Consider the following 22,334-nt stretch of genomic DNA (forward strand, 5'->3'; position numbering starts at 1 on the left):
GGTTACATCAGTACCAGGGCTTATAATGAACAGCAAATAAAAGCACAACTGGTGAACAGCGGAGAAACAGAACAGAAACCTTGCTTGGTCAGACTGCCATCTAACCAGGGGTCATTTCGTAGAAAAAGAGGTGCAGGAGCTCATTAGCATAATTCATTAGCATAACTTATTAGCACAAGTCATTTGCATATGTACCACCCCCTGACATCACCGGAAGTGTGTCAGAAGGCAACACCCACCGTTCAGGTTCAACTGGACTGTTTTGGATTGCTAGCTATTGGAGGAGGGGGGAATGTGCAGATCTGTCCTCACAGAGGAGGGAGAGCTTGTACCTGAATAAAACTTGGTCTTAAAGGTGCCACTGGACTGTTTTGGACCAGGGGGCCAGGGGGAGCTCTGCAACTTACCTGGCTGCTTCTTGCTCTGACAGAGGGCTGCTGGGAGCAGGGGGTGGGGCTTGTTGCATGTGCCCGCCCCCTGGGCTCTTTATTGCCGGAGCTCTGCTCCTGTGCGCTCCTGCAGGAAATGACCCCTGCATCTAACTATAATTTGTAGTTGTTACATTTATCGTTTTTTATTATTATTATTTATTTGATATGTTAATCGCCCTATCCCAGCTTACACCAAGCTCTGGGCAATGTAAAAGGGGGCATAATGCCATAAAAATATACAAAACATTAAAATTCGGTATATAATTTGATAAAAACTAAAGGAACCAGAATAAAAAGATACATAGATGGCGTCCTGTAAATTTTCTATCCCAGTTCGGGACTACCTGGCCATTTTCTGGGCAGGGGAGAGGGAACTCAGAACAAAAAATGCAGGGGGGGGGGGGGGGGAGGAAGGGGGCCAGCCAATGGGAAAAAATGTTGCTGCCCTCAGCCAAAAGCCTGGCGGATCATCTCTGCCTTACAGGCCCTGTGGAATTGCATAAGATCCCACAGGGCCCTGGTGTGTCATTTGGCAGAGAGTTCTACCAGGTCGGGGCCAGGACCGAGAAGACCCTGGCCCTGGTCGAGGACAGCCGGACATATAAACTTAGTAAAGCCATAAGAAGCCATGTATTTATTTCTTATTTCTTTACTTAAAGCATTTATATGCCACCTTTCCACCCAAATACAATCCCCAAGTATTTATTTACTACTGTTATACCTCACCTTTCTTCCCAACGGGGACCCAAAGCAGCTTACGTCGTCTCCCCTCCTTCATTTGATCCCCACAACATCCCCTATGTGGTAGCTTATGCTGAGAAGGTGACTAGCCCAAGGGCACTCAGTAAACATCCACGGCAGAGTGGGGATCCGAACCTGGGTGTCCCACATCCAGTCAGACACTCTGACCACTAGGACCGTGCTGGCTGTCTCAGAATGGCTGAATGCTAAACTGTGGGGTGGAGGGCTTCCGAGCACTTTCACACTGGCTGTTGAAGAAAGGATGCCTTGAATTTAGCTAGGTACCACTCTGTGGTCATCTCTTCCCAAATTCATAGATCCCAGGTGAAGGGATGAGGCCCCTTCTGAGTTCCTCATTCCCTCTTCCCTATCTTTGATTCAAAGATGAGTCTGGAGTTAAGAGTCTGCTGTTTCTGAGGATGCTGAGGGTAGAGAGACAACCAGAGCCCTGCACCGGCGATATACAAAAAGGGATGCAAGTGACCATGTCAGTCTGCATACAGATTCCAGAATTAGATTGCCCGACACATTTTATTGAGAACCAACCTAAATACCCCAAAACTGTGTGCATCAAAAAAAACAATGCAACCTTTCAGGTTCTTCAGAACGCTGTTTGATATATGAAGGGGGGGGCGTACGAAGAGAAAATGAATTGCTTCAAACCCAAAAACTGTAGCCGTGGTCTTAATCTGGAAAACAGGATGTGCTACAGACGAAATTTGATTATGTTTGGTGGAAAAGGTTACATCCAGTTGCTGGGGCAAAGGAGCAAAAAACATGAATGTCTTTTGGAACGCTTTCTCCCAGAAGCTGTTTCATTTGTCCACACCAAAAAGAATATAGCATTAGTTTATTCTAGGAGATTTTACATATGTGAGTATACAGGGCTTTTCTTATGGAAAAAGAGGTGCCGGAACTCACAAGAGGGAAATGAAGTTTTCAACCTGTATACTGAAAACTCATGAATTTTTAAATATTTTTTTGAGGAATTCTGTTGAAGAGGTTCCGGAACTCTGTTCCAGCACATTCCCCCAGAAAAAAGCCCTGTGTGTATGTGTTTCTCTACAGGCAAGTTTAGGTGAAGTGTTTTGAAACTCCTCTTCCTCCTTAAAAGTGAGCCCCCTTGTGCTGAAAGGGAGGTACAACATTTTAGAGATGAAACATTCCCCCTTGTGCTGAAAGGGAGGTACAACCTTTTAGAGATGAAACATTTCAATAGGAGAAAGCCCACCCCTACCCCTACCCCCGTCTCAGATCACCACGAAGCCAAGAGAGTAACTCGTCGCGCAGGTGCTGTTGGGAGCAGGGCAGGTGCTGTTGGGTCCATCTCAGGAAGGTAGGGTTACCATATTTTGAAAAGCAAAAAAGTGGACATATTTCCCGACTGACTACTTCAAATGAGTAATCACTGTGGCAAATCTCATTTATATACCCCCACTATTTAAACTGTGATAATTACTACTAGCTAACTAGGAATATTCTTAACCTCCCAACCCAAAAAAGAGGACATTTTCATCAGCTTTTTAAAAAGAGCCCAAAAGAGGACGGATACCAAAAAAAAAAAGAAGAGGTGTCCTGTAGACTTTGGTAGGGTTCAATAACGACACACCACACACAACAGATTTCTTGAAGCTGCAGATCAGTTCTGTCTCTCTGTCTCTCTGTACCAACAACAACTGTTTTTCTGACAGGCTGTCTCAGTGTTTTATTCAGAGGAAAAATCCAAGCTCCTACATTGCACAGTGAAATCGTTACTCTTAGAAGCTTCTAACTAAAAATCACACTATGTTCTTCTCACAGCCAAGATTATCTATGAATGTTGCAAAGCTTGTGCTTTTAGTAATTCATTGTGCTCTCAGTAATTCAACAGACTCATGCAGAATCAGAAAGACCTTGTGCTTTTGCCAATCTCCCGGTGAGAACAGGAGAACATGAGATTTCTCCTGGGCTTACCTTCACGGGAGTCTCTCATATTCTCACAGTGTCCTCTAAAAAGAGGACATCTGGTAACCCCACACAAAGCACACATGTGGGGCAGAATGGAAGACAAACAGCACTTGACCTATAGCCAATGTTCCCTCTAAGTTGTGGAGTCTTGTGAGCAAATATTCTACTTTGTGAGCTCCTGGCATTAAAGTTGTGAGTGAGCGATTTGGCTACTGCATAAATTAGTTTGCTCTGGAGCCCTCCCTCCTGAGCTAGGACAAAAATCTGTGAGCTGGAGGCTAAAAAACTGTGAGCTAGGCTCACACTAACTCAGCTTAGAGGGAACACTGCCCTTAGCCCCAGTCCCTCAGAAGATTTTAATTTTTTGCACAAGTGCCAGTGAACTGGGCAGGAGGCTTCATTTCAGTGAGGCTTGGGCAGGAAAATTTCCTGAGGAATCTGGGTCCCTGTCAATTGGTGGCGTGATTGGATTTTCTGCCTCAGAGCAGATTGATGTGTAATGCTGTTCCAAGAATGGCGCTCCCAGCATGTTTTCCTTTAAAAAATCGTATGTGTGTGTGGGGGGGTGATTTCGTTTGGGACGAGTGAGAGGGCGAGGGGGGGGTTAAACCCCCATCTGCACTGTTTTCCTTATCTGAAATGATCCTGCAGAAGTCATTATCCCCCCCCCCCCCGGGGGCACACTGAGGGTCCGTAGGTACCTGTATTCAGTGCCGATTCCAGGTTCTGGGGGGCTTCTTCTTACTGTGAGATTCCAGGGGAAATATCAGTTATTTTGTTCTGACAGGGCTTAGAAATTCAAGTAAAATGTGTCAAAAATAGCTTAACCAAAGTTACGCACTTGTGATGCATCTCGAGCTGGTATACACCCAGAGGCACACTAGGAAGCTGAAATGGCCCATGAACAAGGCAAGCTAATTAACTCCTTCGATGCTACCAGTCAGCACTGCGGGGGCCACTGTGTTCAAATCGCACACCAAATGGGTCCAAATGACTCCTTCATGCAAACTGGCAGTGCCGGTTCCAGGCTTCGGGGGGCCCTCGGCAGACAATGCCCAGGGGCCCCCTTCTGCCCACCACCAGTTCCTCCTCTTACCTCCCTTTCCTTCCCACCCACCCACGGGCCCCCCACCTGACTGGGCACCATTTCCCCACCTTCACAAACCCTCCCAACACCCGCACTCACAGGCTTCTGCATGCCCTTTCCCCGAGAGCAGCGGCTGTGGCCTTCAGGAGTGCCTCCGCTGTGCGCAACCCACACACACTTCTTCATGGATCCTGGGAAGCTGGAAGCAGGGGTGATGCAGTGTTTGGAAGCCAGTGGGTAGGGAAGGGCGCATGGACGGGTGGCAGGGGAGATGGATGGGTGGGAGAAGTCAACAGCAGTGGGCCCCACCAGAAGCCTTGGGCCCCAGCAGCTACCTCACCTCACGGTATGTTGACGCCAGCCCAGCCTGTATTGTACTAATGGCAGGTATGGGGTGTGTTGACGGGGCCTGCAGTGACTTCCCTGGGATCATTTTGGATAGGAAAAACTATGAAAGTGAGATTTAACTCTTCCTCTCAGCATGCTCAGGAACTGAATCACCCTCCCGAACATTTTGTTTTTTAAATGAAAGAAGAAAAAAGGGCCGAGAGTGCCATTCTGTGAATTCCCAGCATCACATGTAGCCATTCCCTCAGATATCAAACTGTTTGGGGCCAGCTCCGTGCAGGTCTTTGATGAATGATGACCTCTTTCTGTCAGGAGAGTCTTTAAGAAGAGCATCTAATGCCTTTGGAGCCAAACAAAGGGGACTTTTCATCTGGGAGAACCGCAAACTGACATACAGGGATCCGTTAAAAGTCACTTTTTTTAAAAAAAAGTACCAGAATCAAGTTAAAAGTCCCTCTCAAAAGGAGTTTGAAAGAAAAAACCCTCATTTGTTCCTGGAAGTCCACTTTTTGGGAACTCAGTGTTTCTCTGGAGACCTGGCTAATAATTGTAGCTGCGTTGTGCTGAGCGACCGCCTCTCTGCACGTTTGCTTCCAAGTGTTCCTGTTTAAAACCAGAGTTCCTCAAAACACACTGAAGTGAGGACTTGAATCTCTGTCCCACCATCTGTGTCTGAAAAGCACTTGAACCACTTCCCTGTGGAGTAACTGAGCATGTGAATTCAACTGCTGTCTACGGGCTGTTCCTGTCAGCCTGCTGTCTACCGCCTTCGTTCTCCTTCTAAGGCAGTGGGTGACTTTTTTTGTGGCTTGTTCTGAAACATTTCCAGACTATAGAATAAGCTTTGCCCCTAGCCCCTCACATCCCCATACAGTGCAAATCTTCAGCGCCAGTATGCCCTTACGGTTGATCCTTGCCATCATAAGCTGGCAGAGGTTTTCTCTAGGGAAGAAGAAGAAGAAGAGGAGGAGGAGGAGGAGGAGGAGGAGCAGCTCTGAGAGAACTATGGCTTGCCCAAGGTCATCCAGCCAGGTGCAAGTGGAGGAGTGGGGAATCAAACTTGGTTCTCCCAGATTAGAGTCCGTGCACTTAACCACTACACCAAACTGGCTCTCAAAGAGGCCAGGATGAAACAGGTAGCAATGAATGCAAGCATCCAAACGCTTAAAGTTGCCTATTGAATCCCCTGGATTCCTACCTTGAAAAGGGTAAAATGCTCTTTTATAAAAGGAGGAAGAATTAAAGACTGGCCACCTAGTGGTTTTGGGTCCCAATTAGGGAGAAAAGTAGGAAATAAAGAACAAACAAATAAGTAAAAGATAATGGGATGCAAAGAAGGTTCTGAAACCTGATGCCTGTGAAGACCACACTGATCTGGGCTTACACAGGAGTCCTGTGGCATAAAGCTAGCTTCCTGTGCCTGCAACATACTATTCTATCAGCCTGTCTCGTTTCATCCTGAGCTGTCTAACAGCAGAACAAAATGTGAGTCCAGTTGCACCTTGGAGAGCAACAAAATGTTCCAGGGTATCAGCTTTTGTGAGTCAGAGTTCACTTCCGAGATCTGACAAAGCGAGCTTTGACTCATGAAATTTTCCGTACCATGGAAAATGTTGTTGGTCTCTTGTGGTGCTCCTGGACTTGACTTTTATTCTGCTACTACAGACCAACACGGCTGTCCACTTGATGGCATCTGACAAGAGTGTCTCACACCCACTGTGAGTTAATTGATTAGTCATGGAACCCCACACGTGAACACATGAAGCTGCCTTGTACTGAATCAGATTTTTGGTCCGTCAAGGTCAGTGTTGTCTACTGTGATGGGCAGCAGGTCTCCAGGGTCAAGTAGAGGACTTACACATCATCTATGAACGGGTCCTTTTCACTGTAGATGCTGGGGATTGAACCTGGGACCTTCCGCTTGCCAAGCAGATGCTCTGCCATGGAGCCACAGTTTAGATTGGTTTAGATCTCTTTGTTCTGTTGCATTCATAAACTGGCCTGATGGAGGTACACCTTGTGGATCTGACAAAGTGATCTCCGGCTCACAAAAGTTTATGCTGGAGTGAATGTTATGTAATGCGCTGCTTGGGCTCCTGTTTTATTCTGCGGCTGCAGGCTAACATGGTTACCCCTCTGGAATGCTGATCTAGGCTGAGTCAGTGGAGGCCTCCCCCTAAAGCTTTCCCAAAACTCACTGATTGAGTAAAATAACAGGGGGTGGAGGCATTTGGTGTCGTGGTTAAGAGCGCGGACTCTAATCTGGGAGAACCGGGTTTGATTCCCCACTCCTCCAGTTGCAGGTGCTGATGCGACCTTGGGTCAGTCATAAGTTCTTCAAGAGTTGTCCTCTCAAGGGCAGTTCTCAAATGAGCTCTCTCAGCCAAACCTACCTCACAGGGTGTCTGTTGTGGGGAGGAGAAAGGAAAGGGATTGTTAGCTGCTCTGAGACTCCTTCAGGTAGTGAAGTGTGGGGTATAAATCCAATCTCCTCCTCCTCCTTCTCCCTCCTCCTCCTCCTCTCTTGAATGCTGAATATTTACTTTTATTCACTTCATTTACATCACACCTTCCTCCCTACTGGGTATCTGAAGTGGCTTGCGTTCTTGTTCTCACCTCCATTTTATCCTCACAACAATGCTGCGAGGTAGGTTAGGCTGAGTGTGTGACTTAGCCCAAGGTCACCCAGCAGGCTTCCATGGCAGAGCAGGGATTTGAACCTGGGTCTCCAATTTCCTAGCCCAATACCCTAACCGCTGCACCACACTGTCTACGTCGTGCCTAAGACAAAATTCTGTGGTTGTGCAGAAACATGGAGTCCCAAAGTCTTGGTTCAGGTTGGGTCCCGCCTCTGCTGTATGGCTCGGTGTGCATCCTTGAACCTGTGCCTCAGTATCTCTATCTTTAAAATGGGTAGAAAGAGTCACCTACAACCAGTCACCCCAGGGTGGCTTTAATGACAAAGGCAGTCAGGATTCCAAAGCAGAGTTTTTAAAGTCTGACCTGAATTAACTGTTCTTTTCCTTTCTTTGAACACGACCCAGCGTGGCTGTCAGCTGCACCAAGGACATCCCACCCTTCGGTCCCTTCATCCCAGCCGAGAACTGCTTTGTGAAGGGTCCAGCTTTCCGGGACTTCCTGCTTGCCAAGGCCATTAATGCAGAAAATGCCGCTGAACGCTCAGGGAAGTTCCACGCGATGGCAACTCGCACCCGCCAGGAGTATCTACGGGACCTGGCCCTCAACCACGCCACCACCAGCACCCTGGAGGCCTCTTCGTCCCGCCTCGCACTCATCGCTTTGGCTTCCAAGAAGCGCGAGAAGGCCAAGAACACAAAAGGGGCAGAGGCACACAGCGCAGGGGCTTTGGTGTGGGGCGTGTGGGCCAGGGATGGCAGTCGAGGGCCTGAGTGCAAGACCCCTGAGCTCCGGTGCCTGCTGGGCATCTCGGCTGAGTTTCTAGTCCTCATTGATGCCCGTGAGAAGCGGGTGGTGTTTAACTGCTCCTGCCGGGACATCCTGGCTTGGACCTTCTCGGAAAGCTGCACTTTGGACCTGTATTACGAGACAGGGGACTACATTTGCATGCGTGTGGACGAGGGGCAGGCGGCAGACATCAAGGATATTGTCCACCGGCTGCAGGTAGGATTTGATTTGAAATGCGAAATTTGGACCCTGTGGCTCTCTGCTTTCTAAACCGTGGTGTGTTGCACATGGCTTGTTGTTTGTGTGTGGGGAGTGTGCATTCTTCATATGCTCAGAGGCACTTTTGTGCTTTTGACCACATATCGTAGGGTTGGAATGCCGGTTATTAAGACCACATCTAGGGGTCAAGTAAATCCCAAAACCTCTGGGTCCAATGACCTCTCACAGTTCCAAAGAAGCAGCACAAACCTTATCATCGCTGTACAACAACAGGGACCCAAAGCAGTTTATGACATCATTCTTCCCCCATTCCTTTTATTCTCACAACAACCACCCTGTGAGGTATGTTAGGCTGAGCATGACTGGTCCAAGGAAACTCCACATGCTTCTGTGCCAGAGTGGGGAACTGAACCTGGGTCTCCCAGATCCTAGACCGAAACGCTCACCACTACACCATGCTGGCCAGTATAAAACTAGACTGTCCCAAAGGCACAAGAAGGGCGCCCTGAAAGCTGCATAGTGTAATACAAAATCTCTTACGTGCAGGTTGCATGACCATCCTCTACAACACTGCTAAGGTTTCTGGGGTATTTTGCCTTGAAGCACCGTGTCGGAGCTAAACCTGTGACTTTCATTTCACAGATTTATGTACATGTGTGTGTGTACGTGTATATATATATATATATACTAGAAATAAGGCCCGTTGTGGAAATAAATACAACGGGATCTAGAAAGAGGCTCTGGGAGAGTGCTCTGGCTTTGGGCAAACAGTGTTAGTCTGCTTTTAAAACATGAACCTGGGACCTGCACACCACCAGAATACAGCAGGTTCCATATGCAACTGACATTCCAACTGCCTTGCGGGGGGGGGGGAGTTTGAGGTGTGGAATGGAGTGAAGTCCAATCAGCTTCCATATGCAAAAGACCAGGTTGTCGCAGCGGTTGTGGTGTGGGTGGGACCCGGGCTTTGCCTTCTGATTGGTGGTGATATATGCTGAGGAGCAGTGCCATCAGCCATACACTAAGGGAGTGCATTTTAGAATTAGAACTTTGGCACCCACTATTCAATTATATATAAGGAGAGATATGTTTAAGAACATCTTTCTGCCTTTGCTCTGCTCAGGTGGCTTGCAACAATTTTCATCAAAATCCAACAATAGCTTTTTGAAAACCCAAACCCTCAAATTATTTCAAAGCTTTCTGTCCCTCGCTTGCAGCTGCTGGCAAGGCGGTGATAACAGAGCTTGTCACACAACACAGAGGTACTGTAAATGAAAGGAACAGTGCCCGTAGCGGGTCTGTGCAGCCAGATGCCTCCCAGAGTAAAAGTGATTTGCATTTTATCTGAAAAGAGATGAGAGAATCCACACTAGTCCATACCAGTCATCTCTGGGAAGGCGTTCCGCGCTGCTTGTCACAGCCAGCCTTCCGTTATCCTTCAACAAAGGCACTCAGAGGGGATTTTAATCTACTGACCTCAAAGGGGATCCTAATCTACTGACCACAACAGCCACAGGGGCTCCCATAGGGAAAGGCCAGCTCAAAGGCTTTAAAGATAAGCATCTGTGCCTTGAATTTGGCCACAAACCAAATGGGCCATTAGTGGGGTCACTGCAGAAATAGCCCAGCGTCCTTCAGGACAGGGAGTGACAATAATTGCAACTAGTTGTAGCTTCGGAATGTTTCAGCAGCAACTACAGAGCTGTCACCCTACTCGGATCCACCTTGGCCATTCAGTTCTCAGAGCTTAAGAGAGAAGGGAACATCCCAGGATGGGCTGTGGCTCAGTGGCAGAGCGTCTGCTTGGTATGCAGAAGGTCCCAGGTTCAATCCCCGGCATCTCCAGTTAAAAAAGGACCAGAAAGCCCTGACCTGGATGGCCCAGCCAAGCCCGATCTCATCAGATCTCAGAAGCTAAGCAGGGCCGACTGTGGTTAGTACTTGGATGGGAGACCTCCTTGGAATACCAAGTCAGGAGGACAGGGCAGGCTTTGTTCAGCCTCCTCTCTGAATATCCTCCAGGCCCCCAGCAGGGGTCAATCACCAGAGGTCGACATGACTTCCAGGTGCAGACATGCACGTGCACACACAAATACCGGGGTGGGACGGGGGACCAGGAAGTAGGAGATGTGAAAGAGCTTTCTCTGTCTGAGATCCTGGAGAGCTGCTGCCAGTCTGAGTAGACAGTACTGACCTGGATGGACCAAGGGTGTGATTCAGTATAAGGCAGCTCCATGAGTTCGTGCGTGTCCGCCCTGGTCAAATAGGATGCATCTACCACACCATCCGTGCTGTGTTGTGATGACAGTAGGTGAATCACTCACAGGCCAGCTCGTGTGGCTGTTGGAGAATCTGCTGTCCCATAATCCCCCTGGCCCATCACGCCTTCTTGTCGTGTTTCTCTTCCTAACCCCCCTCCCCGGTCCCCCGGTCCCCCTAACAGCTGGTGACCCGAGGGTGCGAGACACGGGAGCTGACCCTGCTGCGGAACGGAGTCGGCCAGCTGGGATTCCAGATGGACCCGGAGGGCTTCGTGACCGAGGTGGAGCGCTTCACCTTTGCTGAGAAGGCCGGTCTTCAGCCTGGGGCCCGCCTGGTCCGTGTCTGCGAGAGAGCGCTGCCCAGCCTCAGCCACAGCCAAACCTCAGAGCTTCTACGCACTGCCAAGAAGGTCACCATCACCGTCGTCCCCCCAGATGAGAATGGGAAGCCCAGGAGGTGAGGCTGCTGCGGGCTGGGGGGGGGGAGGGCACCCTGGTGTGTTTCTTCTGCTTTGATTTCTTCCCCGCCTGCCGTTCCTTGTCCTGGTGATGGACTCTCTTTCTGTGTGAATAGGCAGTGGTCTCGAAGCAGGGCTCTTGCTGTGGAACTCGGGGGGGGGGGAGGCTTCCTCTGTGCACCACCGTGGCAGGGTGGCAGAGGAGGAGGCAACCGAGGACTTGCAGATGGCCAAAGTAGTAAGCAGGAGTTCAGGAGACCGAAGTGGTGGTGGAAAGTGCCAGCAAGTCAGAGGCGACTTATGGTGTTTTTTGAGGCAAGAGACAAAGAGAAGTGGTTTGCCATTACCTGCCTGCGTAGCAACCCTGGACTTCCTTGAGAGCCAGTTTGGTGTAGTGGTTAGGGGTGTGGACTCTAATCCGGGAGAACCCCACTCCTCCACATGAAACCAGCTGGTGTGACCTTGGGTCAGTCACAAGTTCTTTCAGAGCTGTTCTCTCAAGGGCAGTCCTCGAGAGAGCTCTCTCTGCCCCACCTACCTCACAGCGTGTCTGTTGTGGGGAGGGGAAGGGAAAGGGATTGTAAGCCACTCTGAGACGCCTTCGGGTAGTGAAAGGAGGGGTATAAATCCAATCTCTTCTCTTCTCCTTCTTCCTCGCTGTTCTCCCATCCAAGTACTAAGCAAGGCTGACCCTGCTTAGCTTCCAAGGTCTGAGCAGATTGGGCTTGCCTGGGCCGTCAAGGTCAGGGTGGAAACCTAAGAGACCTAAGGAATCCTATCAGGTATCCCAAAGTTGCTGGCTCTGGGCTGGCTGTTCTTGGGCAACAGCTCATTGTTTAGGGGCACACTGACAGTTCAGACTGCCTGTACCTGCCTCTCCGACTCTGTTTTTGAGTTTTGGGGTTTTTTTCGAATGAAAACAGAGATTCTGCAAATGCCAAATTTTATATTGGGTACTAAGTTCTACACTTGTACAGGAGACCTCATAGACGTCCAGAACACATCTAGAGCACTGGATTGGTTAGGAAGAGGGGGCAAATGGTTCTAGTTGCAGGGGGGAAATTTGGCATTGAGAAACAGATTGTGGCGCTAGAACATGTATGGAAAGCAGAGAGCTTTCCTCCTCCTCCACAAGGAGGTACAAAGTGCCCGGTCCTCACCATCTAATTCAGCAAATCCTGCTCACAGAGGTCTGGAAATCATAACTGGGCCTTGCAGGTTAGGGCTGTGCCTTCCTTTTCACTTTCAAGCCCCAGCAGTTCTGTAGGAGTTTACTTATTTACTTATTGAAAGTATTTATATCCCACCTTTCTGCAATGCGCAAAGTGGCTCACAAAACATAAAGTTGCACAATTATAAAACGTCATTAAAACACACAAATTAAAATGCATCCAGTTAAAACGTAGTCACTACTAGTAGCCAGAGATTTTCATTAGTTAGTGCCACTAAATGCACGTCAAAATAATTCCGTTTTGCACCTTTTATCGAAGGAAGCGAGTATAGGAACTTTCTGTACCATTTCTGGCAGGCTGTTCCAAACTGCGGATGCAGCTTCTGAAAAAGAAAATGCACAGGCTGTAGCTGAACAAACAGCCCAGGTAGGTGGGACCGTCAGAAAGCGAGCTACCTAATGATTATGGGGAATGTCCACATTCAGAGACATTAAAACTTTGAACTCCAGAGCCAGGAGGCAACATCAGGGGAAGGCCTTGGCCTCTATGCCCTGTTGTTGGACCTCCAAAGGAACTGGTTGGCCACTGTGTGATAACAATTGATTGGCACAGTAATGAGATAATATGGAGAACAAGAAAAACTGTGAGAAAGTGACGCTTAATATATGTCTTTAAAGAATCATAGAAAAGTGAACAAAAATAATATACATAATCATAGAAAAATATATATTGGAGGGGTAAAACCCTTTGAAAAAGAAAATGCACAGGCTGTAGCTGAATATATATATATATTCAGCTACAGCCTCCAATATATATTTTTCTATGATTATGTATATTATTTTTGTTCACTTTTCTATGGCCACTGTATGAGACAGGATGTTGCTCTAGATGGACCACTGGTTTGATCCAGCAGGGCTCTTCTTATGTTCTTATAACCTTAGTTGGTGCATGGGCTCACAATGGGAAAGGTGGTCCTTTAGACTGGGAAGGGCTTGAAAGATAACAACCAACACCTTAGATTGGGCCCAGAAACAAACGGGCAGTCAGTGAACAACAGGAAGAAGAGATTGGATTTATACCCCACCCTTCACTACCCAAAGGAGTCTCAGAGCAGCTTACAATCCCCTTCCCTTCTCCTCCCCACAACAGACACCCTGTGAGGTAGGTGGGGCTGAAAGAGCTCTCTCAAGAACTGCCCTTGAGAGAACAGGTCTGAGAGAACTGTGACTGACGCAAGATCACACCAGCAGTTGCATGTGGAGGAGTGGGGAATCAAACCCAATTCTCCCAGATTAGAGTCTGTGCTCTTAACCACTACACCAAACTGGCCAAAGCATTCGTTTCATACTGGCTTAAAACGCTCAATAATCTCACAGTAGCATTCTGTACTAACTGAAGTTTCTGAACAATTTTCAGGGGCAACCCCACATATACCTCTTTAAGACATTGCTATCCCACCTTTCTCTGATAAATGGAAAGGCGAGCAACAGCAAGATTAATAACAAGTGTTAAAATCTATTCGTTTGGATATTTATTTATTTGGATGCTTTTATGCTGCTTTTCTGTACTGAGTGTAGATTCAAAACAGCTTATTACAATGCAAGGAAGCACAGGCCCTAGGTACACGCAAAAATACAACAAATCTAACCCACAAGGGAGGACGGGAGAACAGAGCTGGTGGTAAAAGCTCTGTCCTGATGGCAACAGTCTCTCTCCAGGCACGTTGTTCCTTCCAGGAGGCAGCTGCCTTTACACTTGCAGTGCTGGGCTGCAACAACCCAGTGAGAGATCAGCCATCTAATGTAAAAGGCCTCACGAGCTGTTCCAATTGATGTAATCTCCAGAGATTAGTTTGAGTCCACCCTCTTGGTGTATCCCCCATTGGACAGGACTCTGATGCTGTTTGGCTTCTTCATTTTGGGCAGGAGTTTCTCGGAGCTCTACCAGAAATCCTTGCAGGAGAAGAGGAGGAGTGAACCGCCAGCTGGGGAGGCAGAGCTGACCCGGCCGGGGAGTGAAGCCGGGTTCAAGCCAGCCACAGTTCAGGTCCTCCACTCGCTGTCCCTGCAGGACGGGCCCCCTCACAGCCTGGCGGAGGAGAGAACTGAGTTCCTTCGGAGTCACAGTGATGGAGCGCCCTTGCCCTCAGACCCGTGAGTAGCCCCCGGTCTCTGGCCCAGAGCTTGTGCATTGCCTTTCTTGACATTCACAGCACACCTGTTCTGTCTGCCTTTTCCACAAATATGGCATGGACATGTAGCCCTGGTCACAAGCTGGCTTTGGAAGTAGCAGTTGTTGTTGTTGTTGTTGTTCAGTCGCACAGTCGAGTCCGACTCTTCGCGACCCCATGGACCAGATCACGCCAGGCCTTCCTGTCTTCCGCCGTCCTCTGAAGTTTGCTCAATTTCATGTTCGTTGCATCGATGACACTGTCTAACCATCTCATCCTTTGCCGTCCCCGTCTTCTTCGACCTTCAATCTTTCCCAGCATCAGGGTCTTCTCCAGTGAGTGCTCCCTTCTCATTGGGTGGCCAAAGTATTTGAGCTTCAGCTTCAGTATCTGGCCTTCCAGGGAACAGTCAGGGTTGATTTCTTTTAGGATTGACTGATTTGATCTTCTTGCAGTCCAAGGGACTCTCAAGAGTCCTCTCCAGCACCATAGTTCAAAAGAATCTATTCTTTGGCGCTCAGCCTTCCTTATAGTCCAACTCTCGCAGCCATACATGACTACTGGGAATACCATTGCTTTGACCATGCAGACTTTTGTTGGCAGGGTGATGTCCCTACTTTTTATCATGCTGTTTAGGTTCGTCATCGCTTTTGCCATCGCGAGGCCCCCAAACAAGCAATCTCTCCCTTCCTCTCTCTTACCCTCTGAACTACCTGAACAGTCAAGGAAGAGGGCAAAGGGGAGAGAGAGAATGCTGGCAGAGATATAAAGTGGCATTTGTGTTCCCCTTCCAACACCTGTTTCCATGCAATGATCCCAAAGTAACAGCAGTTCCGGGGTGGTGGTGGTGATGGTGGTGAAGAGGTTTGGAATCCAAAAGAACACTCAAGGTCTCCCGATGGGCTAGGTTCAGGTTGGTGGCCGCTAGTTGCTAACCTCCATTATTAGCATTCACATTCATTTGAGAGCAAACAGGGCAGGCGTGGTCCAGACTGTGTGGGTGATACACCATGTGGTTTCTCCAGTGTTAGTCAGCTTTTTCAAATGTGTGAAACTGTGAAGCCAGGGCTGTGAAAAACACTTTTTGTTTGACTCCAGGATGTGGTTGGATCTAAATTTGACCCTCTTAGCTGTTGAGGGGGGGGGTAGTGGGGGGGGGAGCGTGAAGAAAACGTGATTCAAGCCTGATGCCTCCGTTGTGCCTCACTCAGGGACAGGAAAAGAGGTCTGCCTTTTGCTTAAGATCCTGGGATTTCCCGTTCCAGTGGAGAAGTCACCACTAGAGGCAGACGTGTGGGTGGACAGGAGAGTCCCTCTGTGGAATTTCGAGGACCACTTGATGCGGGATTAGGCACCTGACCGGTTGTGGCCTGAAAGTAGCTTTATCTGGCTGCCGGTTAGGATTGCCAGCTCTGAGTTGGGAAATACCTGGAGATTTTGGGGGTTGACCCTGTGGAGGGCAGGGCTTCGGGTAGGGAAGGACCTTCCAAAGCAGTTGTTTTCTCCAGGGGAACCAATCTCTGTTGTCCGGAGATCCATTGTAATCCCAGGAGATCTCCAGCCACCACCTGGGGGGTTGCACAACAAACAAATACCATGGAGGATAACGACAACAAGTAGACAAAAATATATGTGTAAATGAAAATGCATTAACAATAATAAAGTCACGACTTATCGGCACTCAGAGACAATATCAACATTCAAAGTGCCTATTGCGTGCAAAAGTCCAAATCCATATCAAAGCAAAGCCATAACAGTCAACATGAAATAAAGTTGTTTGTAGAAATGAAGTGCTCGTAATGTCGACTTGGAAACCATTTCGCAAAACGCTTCTTCGGAAGAGAATACAGGAACATAATATTCACAAATCCAGAGAGTTCAACAAAGGCAGTTTCAGTGTGCTTGATGTGAAACTGTTTTTATTGAACTCTCTGGATTTGTGAATATTATGTTCCTGTATTCTCTTCTGAAGAAGCGTTTTGCAAAACGATCTCCAAGTCGACATTATTGTTAAAGGAAGAAGGAATGTTAGAATCACACAAACAAGCAGTTCATTTCTACAAACAACTTGAATGCTGATAACTTGTGACTTTATTATTGTCAATGCATTTTCATTTACACATACACACACATTTTTGTCTACTTGTTTTCAGCCCCGTAGCTAAGGAGTTTTTGGGGAGGGGACCTGGGGGGGGCACCATCCAATTAACTTTGATTTAATTGGTGGAACTGGCTGCAACTGAGGGGGGAGGAGAGCACCGCCGCCAACAGCAGGGACAGTCCTCGCAGCGCAGATGAACCCTTGGGTCTTGCAGGTGGGCCGGGGCGCTCTCCCTCCGCCTCCCTGGGCGACTGGCCACCAGCGAGCGCCCTGCCGAGCTTCCCCGCCTCCCTCCCTCCTTCTCGGGGTGGACTGACACGGACAGACAGGAGGCGGCTCCCCAGACGGCTGCCCTCCCCGCGACGCCTCCCCCCGCGACGCCTCCCCCCCCCGCGATGCCTCGCCCCCGCCGGGTCCGCTGCTGCGGACTCCGCCGGCACTTTTACCTCCCCTTTGAGAGAATGTGGAGGGAATGTTAGATGCAGAATCGCCCTAGGTCTTATTTCCAAGCAGCGTCCCCTATAGTTAGGCCGCACCACGTGTGTTTGAGGTGGGCTTGTTGGGGGGGGGCGTCCGCACCTTCCTAAACCAGGAGAGGGGCAGCCGGTCGCACCTCTTGCTCTGCTGCTTTTTAAACCGCCAAGTCCCAAAGTGCATGCGTGGCTTAAGGTGCTGGGAGGAGTGAAGCTGATCTGCTCTGCAGCTGAGCTGATCCAGTCCTCGAGAAGCCGGGAGGGAAGCAGCCGGAAGGGGAAAGCGGCCCAGCCCAGGAGGGAGGTGGTCCAGAAGAAACGCGAGGGGGGCGGGCCCCATGGGCCCCGCGTTAGCTACGGGCCTGCCTTGGGCCCATCACAAACTCTCAGCCTGGCCTACCTCACAGAGTTCTTGTGAGAAAATGGAGGAGGGGAGCGCGCTGCTCTAAGCTGCTTTGAGTCCTGGCTGTGGGAGGGAAAGCTAGATAGAAATAAATAAATATATCCAAATACATCCCAGACTGGATCTAGTTGCCGTAAACAGGAGTATTTCCTTCAAGGAAAACTGTGTTGGAGACCTGAGGGTGGGGCGAAGTGGAACATGGAAACTGAAAAGTCATTTTTCCCCTTCTTTAGTGGTAGATCATCTCTGATGAAATGTCTGGAGCTAAATTACTCAGTTTTAGCAGTGCCTTCTCCACCCGACGTGGCCCACTATGTTCTGTATTCTATGGGGTCACGGCTGAGGCTTAGAGGTAAAGCTTCTTCTCTGGAGGCGGGGGTCCCAGGGTCAATCCCGGATATCTCCATTTGAGAGGATCAAGCGATAGGGTAATGTGAAAGACCTCAGCCTGAGGCCCAGGGAGGCTGATACCAGTCGGCAGAGACGACACCAAAAGTCTGACTCGTTACAAGGCAGCGTCAGGTATTTGTATGTTCATGATTCTGGAAGGAGGGTTTGAATCGGGGGAGGGCAGGTCTTCCTTTCCCAGTAAATGGTCCTCGGTACCCTTCCAGCTTCAGTACTGAGGAAATTTCACTGTGAGGGAAGGATGCGGAATAGCTCCCCCACCAGGTGGCACATATTTACAAATAACTGATATAGTTATGGTTGTCAAAACAGTTCAGGCTTTGCCATAAGGGGGCTAGACAAGATGACTGATTTCCCCACCCCATTCCTTATAAGGATCAGCTCTGCTCCCATTCTTCAACATAAATGATCTGTTCCTTTCTCCCCATGTCTTCTTTTCCTCAGGGCGCCCTCTCAAGACACCCCTGTCCTCCCTAGTCCGCCTCCTGACCTCATCTTGGCTGCCACACCTAAAGTCCCTCCAGACCAGGGGACCGTAAGTATCTTGGTATTTCCCTTATATTTGTATATATACCTTTTTCTGAATTCTGGATGCCTCAAGGTCCAGGTTTATAAAATTATGCATGGGGTGAAGAGAGTTGAGAAAGGGACATTTTTCTCCTTCTCCCAAAATACTAGAACTTGAGGACATCCAATGAAGCTGGTGAGCAGTAGGTTCAGGACAGACGAAAAGAAATCCTGCTTTATGCAGGGAGTGATTAAAATGTGGAATTTATTGCCAGAGGATGTAGTGATGATGACCACAGGAATGAACAGCTTTAAAAGAGGATTAGATAGATTCATGGAGGATAAGTCTATCAATGGCTACTAGTCATGGTGACTGAGGGGAACCTCCACATTCAGAGGCACTAAGCCTCTGAATCCCAGAGCCAGGAGGCAACATCAGGGGAAGGCCTCAGCCTCCATGTCCTGTTGTTGGCCCTCCAGAAGAACTGGTTGGCCACTGTGTGAGACAGGATGCTGGACTAGATGGACTAGTGGTCTGATCCAGCAGGTCTCTTCTTATGTTTTCATCTCCTCCCATATGATAAACTCTGGATTTAAACATCTTTCTCAGAAATTGTCTTGTGTGTGCCTGAGATGGAATTGGTTCTATGCTGGGCTGAGATGTAGATGATTCTGCACCAACTGGGAACAGTGACCACATATTATGTTCAGCATTCACACCAGGGGAAAATCGCCCCCAAAGTCCAAAAATGCCAATGAAGCTATAAAAGGCAAAAAGGCTTCATTTAAAAAATGGAAGGTCCCCCCCCCCCCAAATAAGGTGAACAGAAGGGATCACAGGTTCTGGCAAAACAAAATAAATTGACAATGAGGTGAGCTAAAAGAGAACTTGAGGAGCCAAGAACATTTTTTTAATGGAGGAATACCACTTCTGTTGGCATTTTGATCAACCATCAGCCAGTGTGGTGTAGTGGGTAGAGTGTTAGACTAGGATCTGAGGGACCCAGATTCGAACTCCCGCTCGGCCATGGAAGCTTGCTGGGTAACCTGGGGCCAGTCGCACACTCTCAGCTGAATCTTCCTCACAGGGTTGTTGTGAGAATAAAATGCAGAAGGGAGAAATGTTGTAAGCCACTTTGGGTCCCCATTGTGGACGAAAGTGGGATATAAATGAAGTAAATAAACAAATCTGCATTGTGTCCCTCACTAATACATAATCAGACTTCCACCTTGCTTTTCCTTCCTGTGTTCAGTGAGGACTAGACAATTGCTTTGTCAGAAAGCAAGGAAAGCTGAGATTCTCTGGATGCTTAATTTCACATTCGATATTAAAAGTTTCCTTTGCACAGAACTATGAAATGCACAGAATCCTTTTCTTCTTCCAGGACCATCCCAGAGATCCTGTTGCAAACAAGAAAGGTTCCATCGCAAGTCAAGAGGTCAGAGGCTCCCGGACTCTGCCCCCTGGGGAGAGGGCACCTTCCCCTTCCGAGTCCAGTGAAAAAGAGAAGTTCCTGCCACGGACACTTTCTCTCAGGAACTCCATCACCAAAAGTAAGAGTCTTTCCCCCACCCCACCCCCTAAACACACACAAATGCTGACTTTGGCCTTCTAGAGCAGAGGGGTCAATTCTGCTACCCTCGGCTGGGCTGACTGTTTCCTGGAGGACTGAGGAACTTGTGTTCTCCTCTACCCACAGTCCTTTCTGAAGCCGGCGATTCCCTGGAGGACGAGTGGGAGTCCATTGATAATCTGGCATCCGCTTGCAACAGCATCTTGGAAGCCCTCTCCAGGGAAGGTATTCTGTGAAAGGGGGGCAAGGCTTTCCAGGGGTGGGGGTGGGCACTGGCATCAGTTCCAAGGAGCAGGCAAGAGCATGTGCAGACGGGGCGGAAGACTGTGGAAAATGGCAAGCGGAACAGTCCTGGGGCCAATTAAACCAGGGGAGGGCATCTCGGGAGTCTGTTTTGGGAACAAGTTGGGACCTGGAAGGGCTGTGTGGGTTGGGCAGGGGTAGTCCCGAAGGATCCTGGTTCTAGTCGCAAAGAGCCAGCCTCTGACAGTGAAGGAATGATGGATCCCACCGAGTTCTGTGGTGCAAGCCGGCCCGGATGCCGTACCTCTTGCCTTAGGAGCAGAAGAGGGCGGGTGGGCTTCAGCAGTAACCTGGCACAGGGGAGCATGAGAACTGCTTTGCTGTTTCTGACCCAAAGCCCAATGTTAGCCAGGCATGGCCCCCCAAGTCCTGTGAGCAGCGAGGGTCCCTCTCCTCTTGAGGATCTGCAGTACCCCAAGAGTAGTGCCACCGAACTGGGATGCTTCCCTCTAGCTGTACCTGGCCAATAGGTCTGCCTTCTTCTGCATGTGTGACTAATGCTTTCTTGAAACTATCCATCATGGCGTCGGCCCTCGTTGCATCCTGTGGCAGTGAGTTCCATAAGACAAGAACATGAAACTGGAGAGAGAGGGGGGGCACATTGGGAGGCGCTCTCCTTTTTTTACTTGGGCTGGGTCTCTGATCTTGTGCCTCTTTTCCTGCCTCCCAGGACAACACGTGCTGGAGAGCAGGGAATCTTTGTGCACGGCCGTCCAGAGGGGCACCGCTCAGCAGCAACCAATCGAGGAGTAAGAAGGGGCTGGGCGTGGGTCTGTCCATTCGAGCATGCTGGGGAGAAACAAGTAGCATGGGGAGATCTCCTCCACCCTGCAGCGCCACCACCCCTCCCCCCCACCCCTTTACCCTGCTGCCTCCCTTCCCTCCCGTCTCCGGGGCAATGCCACTCATGCTGCCCACTCCCTCTTCTGCCTCTCTGCAAGGACCTCTGTGTGGAGACATCTAGTGGTCAAATAGTGCACTGCTGTCCGTTCTGCCCCGGTTTGACCCTCTGTTCCTTCTTTTCCTGCTGCGGCTGCTAGCTGCTCCTTTTCAGGTTTTCTGTACCTACAGAGGGGCATCCTTTTCTCAATATTTGTGAGCTATTATTTGAGAAGCAGGTTGCTTTAATTGTGCCCACAGGCAGCTGCTGTGCCCACGGAAGGGTTGCCAGCTCCGGGCTGGGAAATACCTGGAGATTTTGGGGGATCGAGCCAAAGGAGGGCGGGGCTTGGGCCATAATGCCATAGAGCCCAACTTCCAAAGTGGCCGTTTCGTAGCTAGGGACTTTTTTGGGAGGGGGCCATGGGGGGGGCGGCAGCTAATTTAATCAAAAGTTCCAGTTAATCCTCCGCCGGCGGCAGCAGGCCACGGGCTCTCTCGGCCACTTCGCCAGGTGGGAGAACGAGGCAGGTGGGGGGGTGGTCGAGGGAGGTGGCAGCAGCAGCAGGCGTCCTCTCCCACTCCCCCCCGCCCAGCGCGTCACCTCCAGTCACAAAGGTCACGGAAGCCGGGAGGGAGTGCGCACCGCAGTGGCAGCTCAGAGTGCAGGTAAAGGGCTGCCCCTCTGTGCCTCTGGTGTGTGCTCTCCATGGCTCCTTTAGAAAAACTCCCACGGGGCTTGTTGGGGGGACTCGGGGGGGGAGGCAGGCGGTTTTTAAAGCAGGTGCATGCGGGCTGGAGTACAGAGACCGGTCCTGTGGTTAAGAGAGGTTGGATGGTGAGGAAGAGAAGCCGGCAGGAGCTGGTGGCAATTTGACTGAGTTTAAAGGGGAGGGGAGGGGAGTGTCGGAAGGTAGCTCTGGGGATGAAGGATTCCACTTCTCTGGAGTGCCCAAGGAGCTCAGTTGTCGGGCAGCCAGGTTGGAGGCAGCACAGCGTACAGGTGGCGAGTTGAGGCACTTCAGGGACAGCCCGGGAGGGAGGTAGCCAAGAAGAAACACTGGGGGGCCGGGCCCCATCAGCCCCGCGTTAGTGACGGGCCTGCGTTAGCGACGGGCCTGCGTTTCCCCCAGGTGAACTGATCTCTGACACCTGGATATGAGTTGTAATAGCAGATGTCTAGCCACCACCTGAAGGCTGGTAACCCTAGCCCATGGCCACCATTAATTTTACTGGGCAAATAACCAAGGGGTTTTGTTGGGGGTAGGCCCTGACCTGGATAGTCCAGGCTAGCCTGATCTTGTCAGGTCTCAGAATCTAAGCAGGGTCGACTTGCTAGTATTTGGATGGGAGACTTCCAAGGAGTACCAGGGTCATGATGCAGAGGCAGGCAATGGCAACCCACCTTGCGGCATCTCTGTAGGAT

The 22,334-nt window shown here is 49.7% G+C and overlaps 1 protein-coding gene across 1 annotated transcript in view; it reads left to right on the forward strand.

The window, feature by feature from the left end:
• Positions 1-22,334, forward strand: part of SIPA1 (signal-induced proliferation-associated 1) — a 39,203-nt gene that overhangs the window by 11,673 nt on the left and 5,196 nt on the right. Inside the window, exons 7-13 of the mRNA XM_015423901.1 lie at positions 7,599-8,196; positions 10,643-10,917; positions 14,016-14,243; positions 18,090-18,180; positions 19,538-19,706; positions 19,853-19,951; positions 20,700-20,778. Of these exons, the coding sequence (XP_015279387.1) occupies positions 7,599-8,196; positions 10,643-10,917; positions 14,016-14,243; positions 18,090-18,180; positions 19,538-19,706; positions 19,853-19,951; positions 20,700-20,778 (1,539 nt within the window). The remainder of the gene's footprint in view (positions 1-7,598; positions 8,197-10,642; positions 10,918-14,015; positions 14,244-18,089; positions 18,181-19,537; positions 19,707-19,852; positions 19,952-20,699; positions 20,779-22,334) is intronic.

Source organism: Gekko japonicus, unplaced genomic scaffold (genome assembly GCF_001447785.1).
Source record: "Gekko japonicus isolate JY-2015 unplaced genomic scaffold, Gekko_japonicus_V1.1 scaffold313, whole genome shotgun sequence".
Lineage (NCBI taxonomy): Eukaryota > Metazoa > Chordata > Lepidosauria > Squamata > Gekkonidae > Gekko > Gekko japonicus.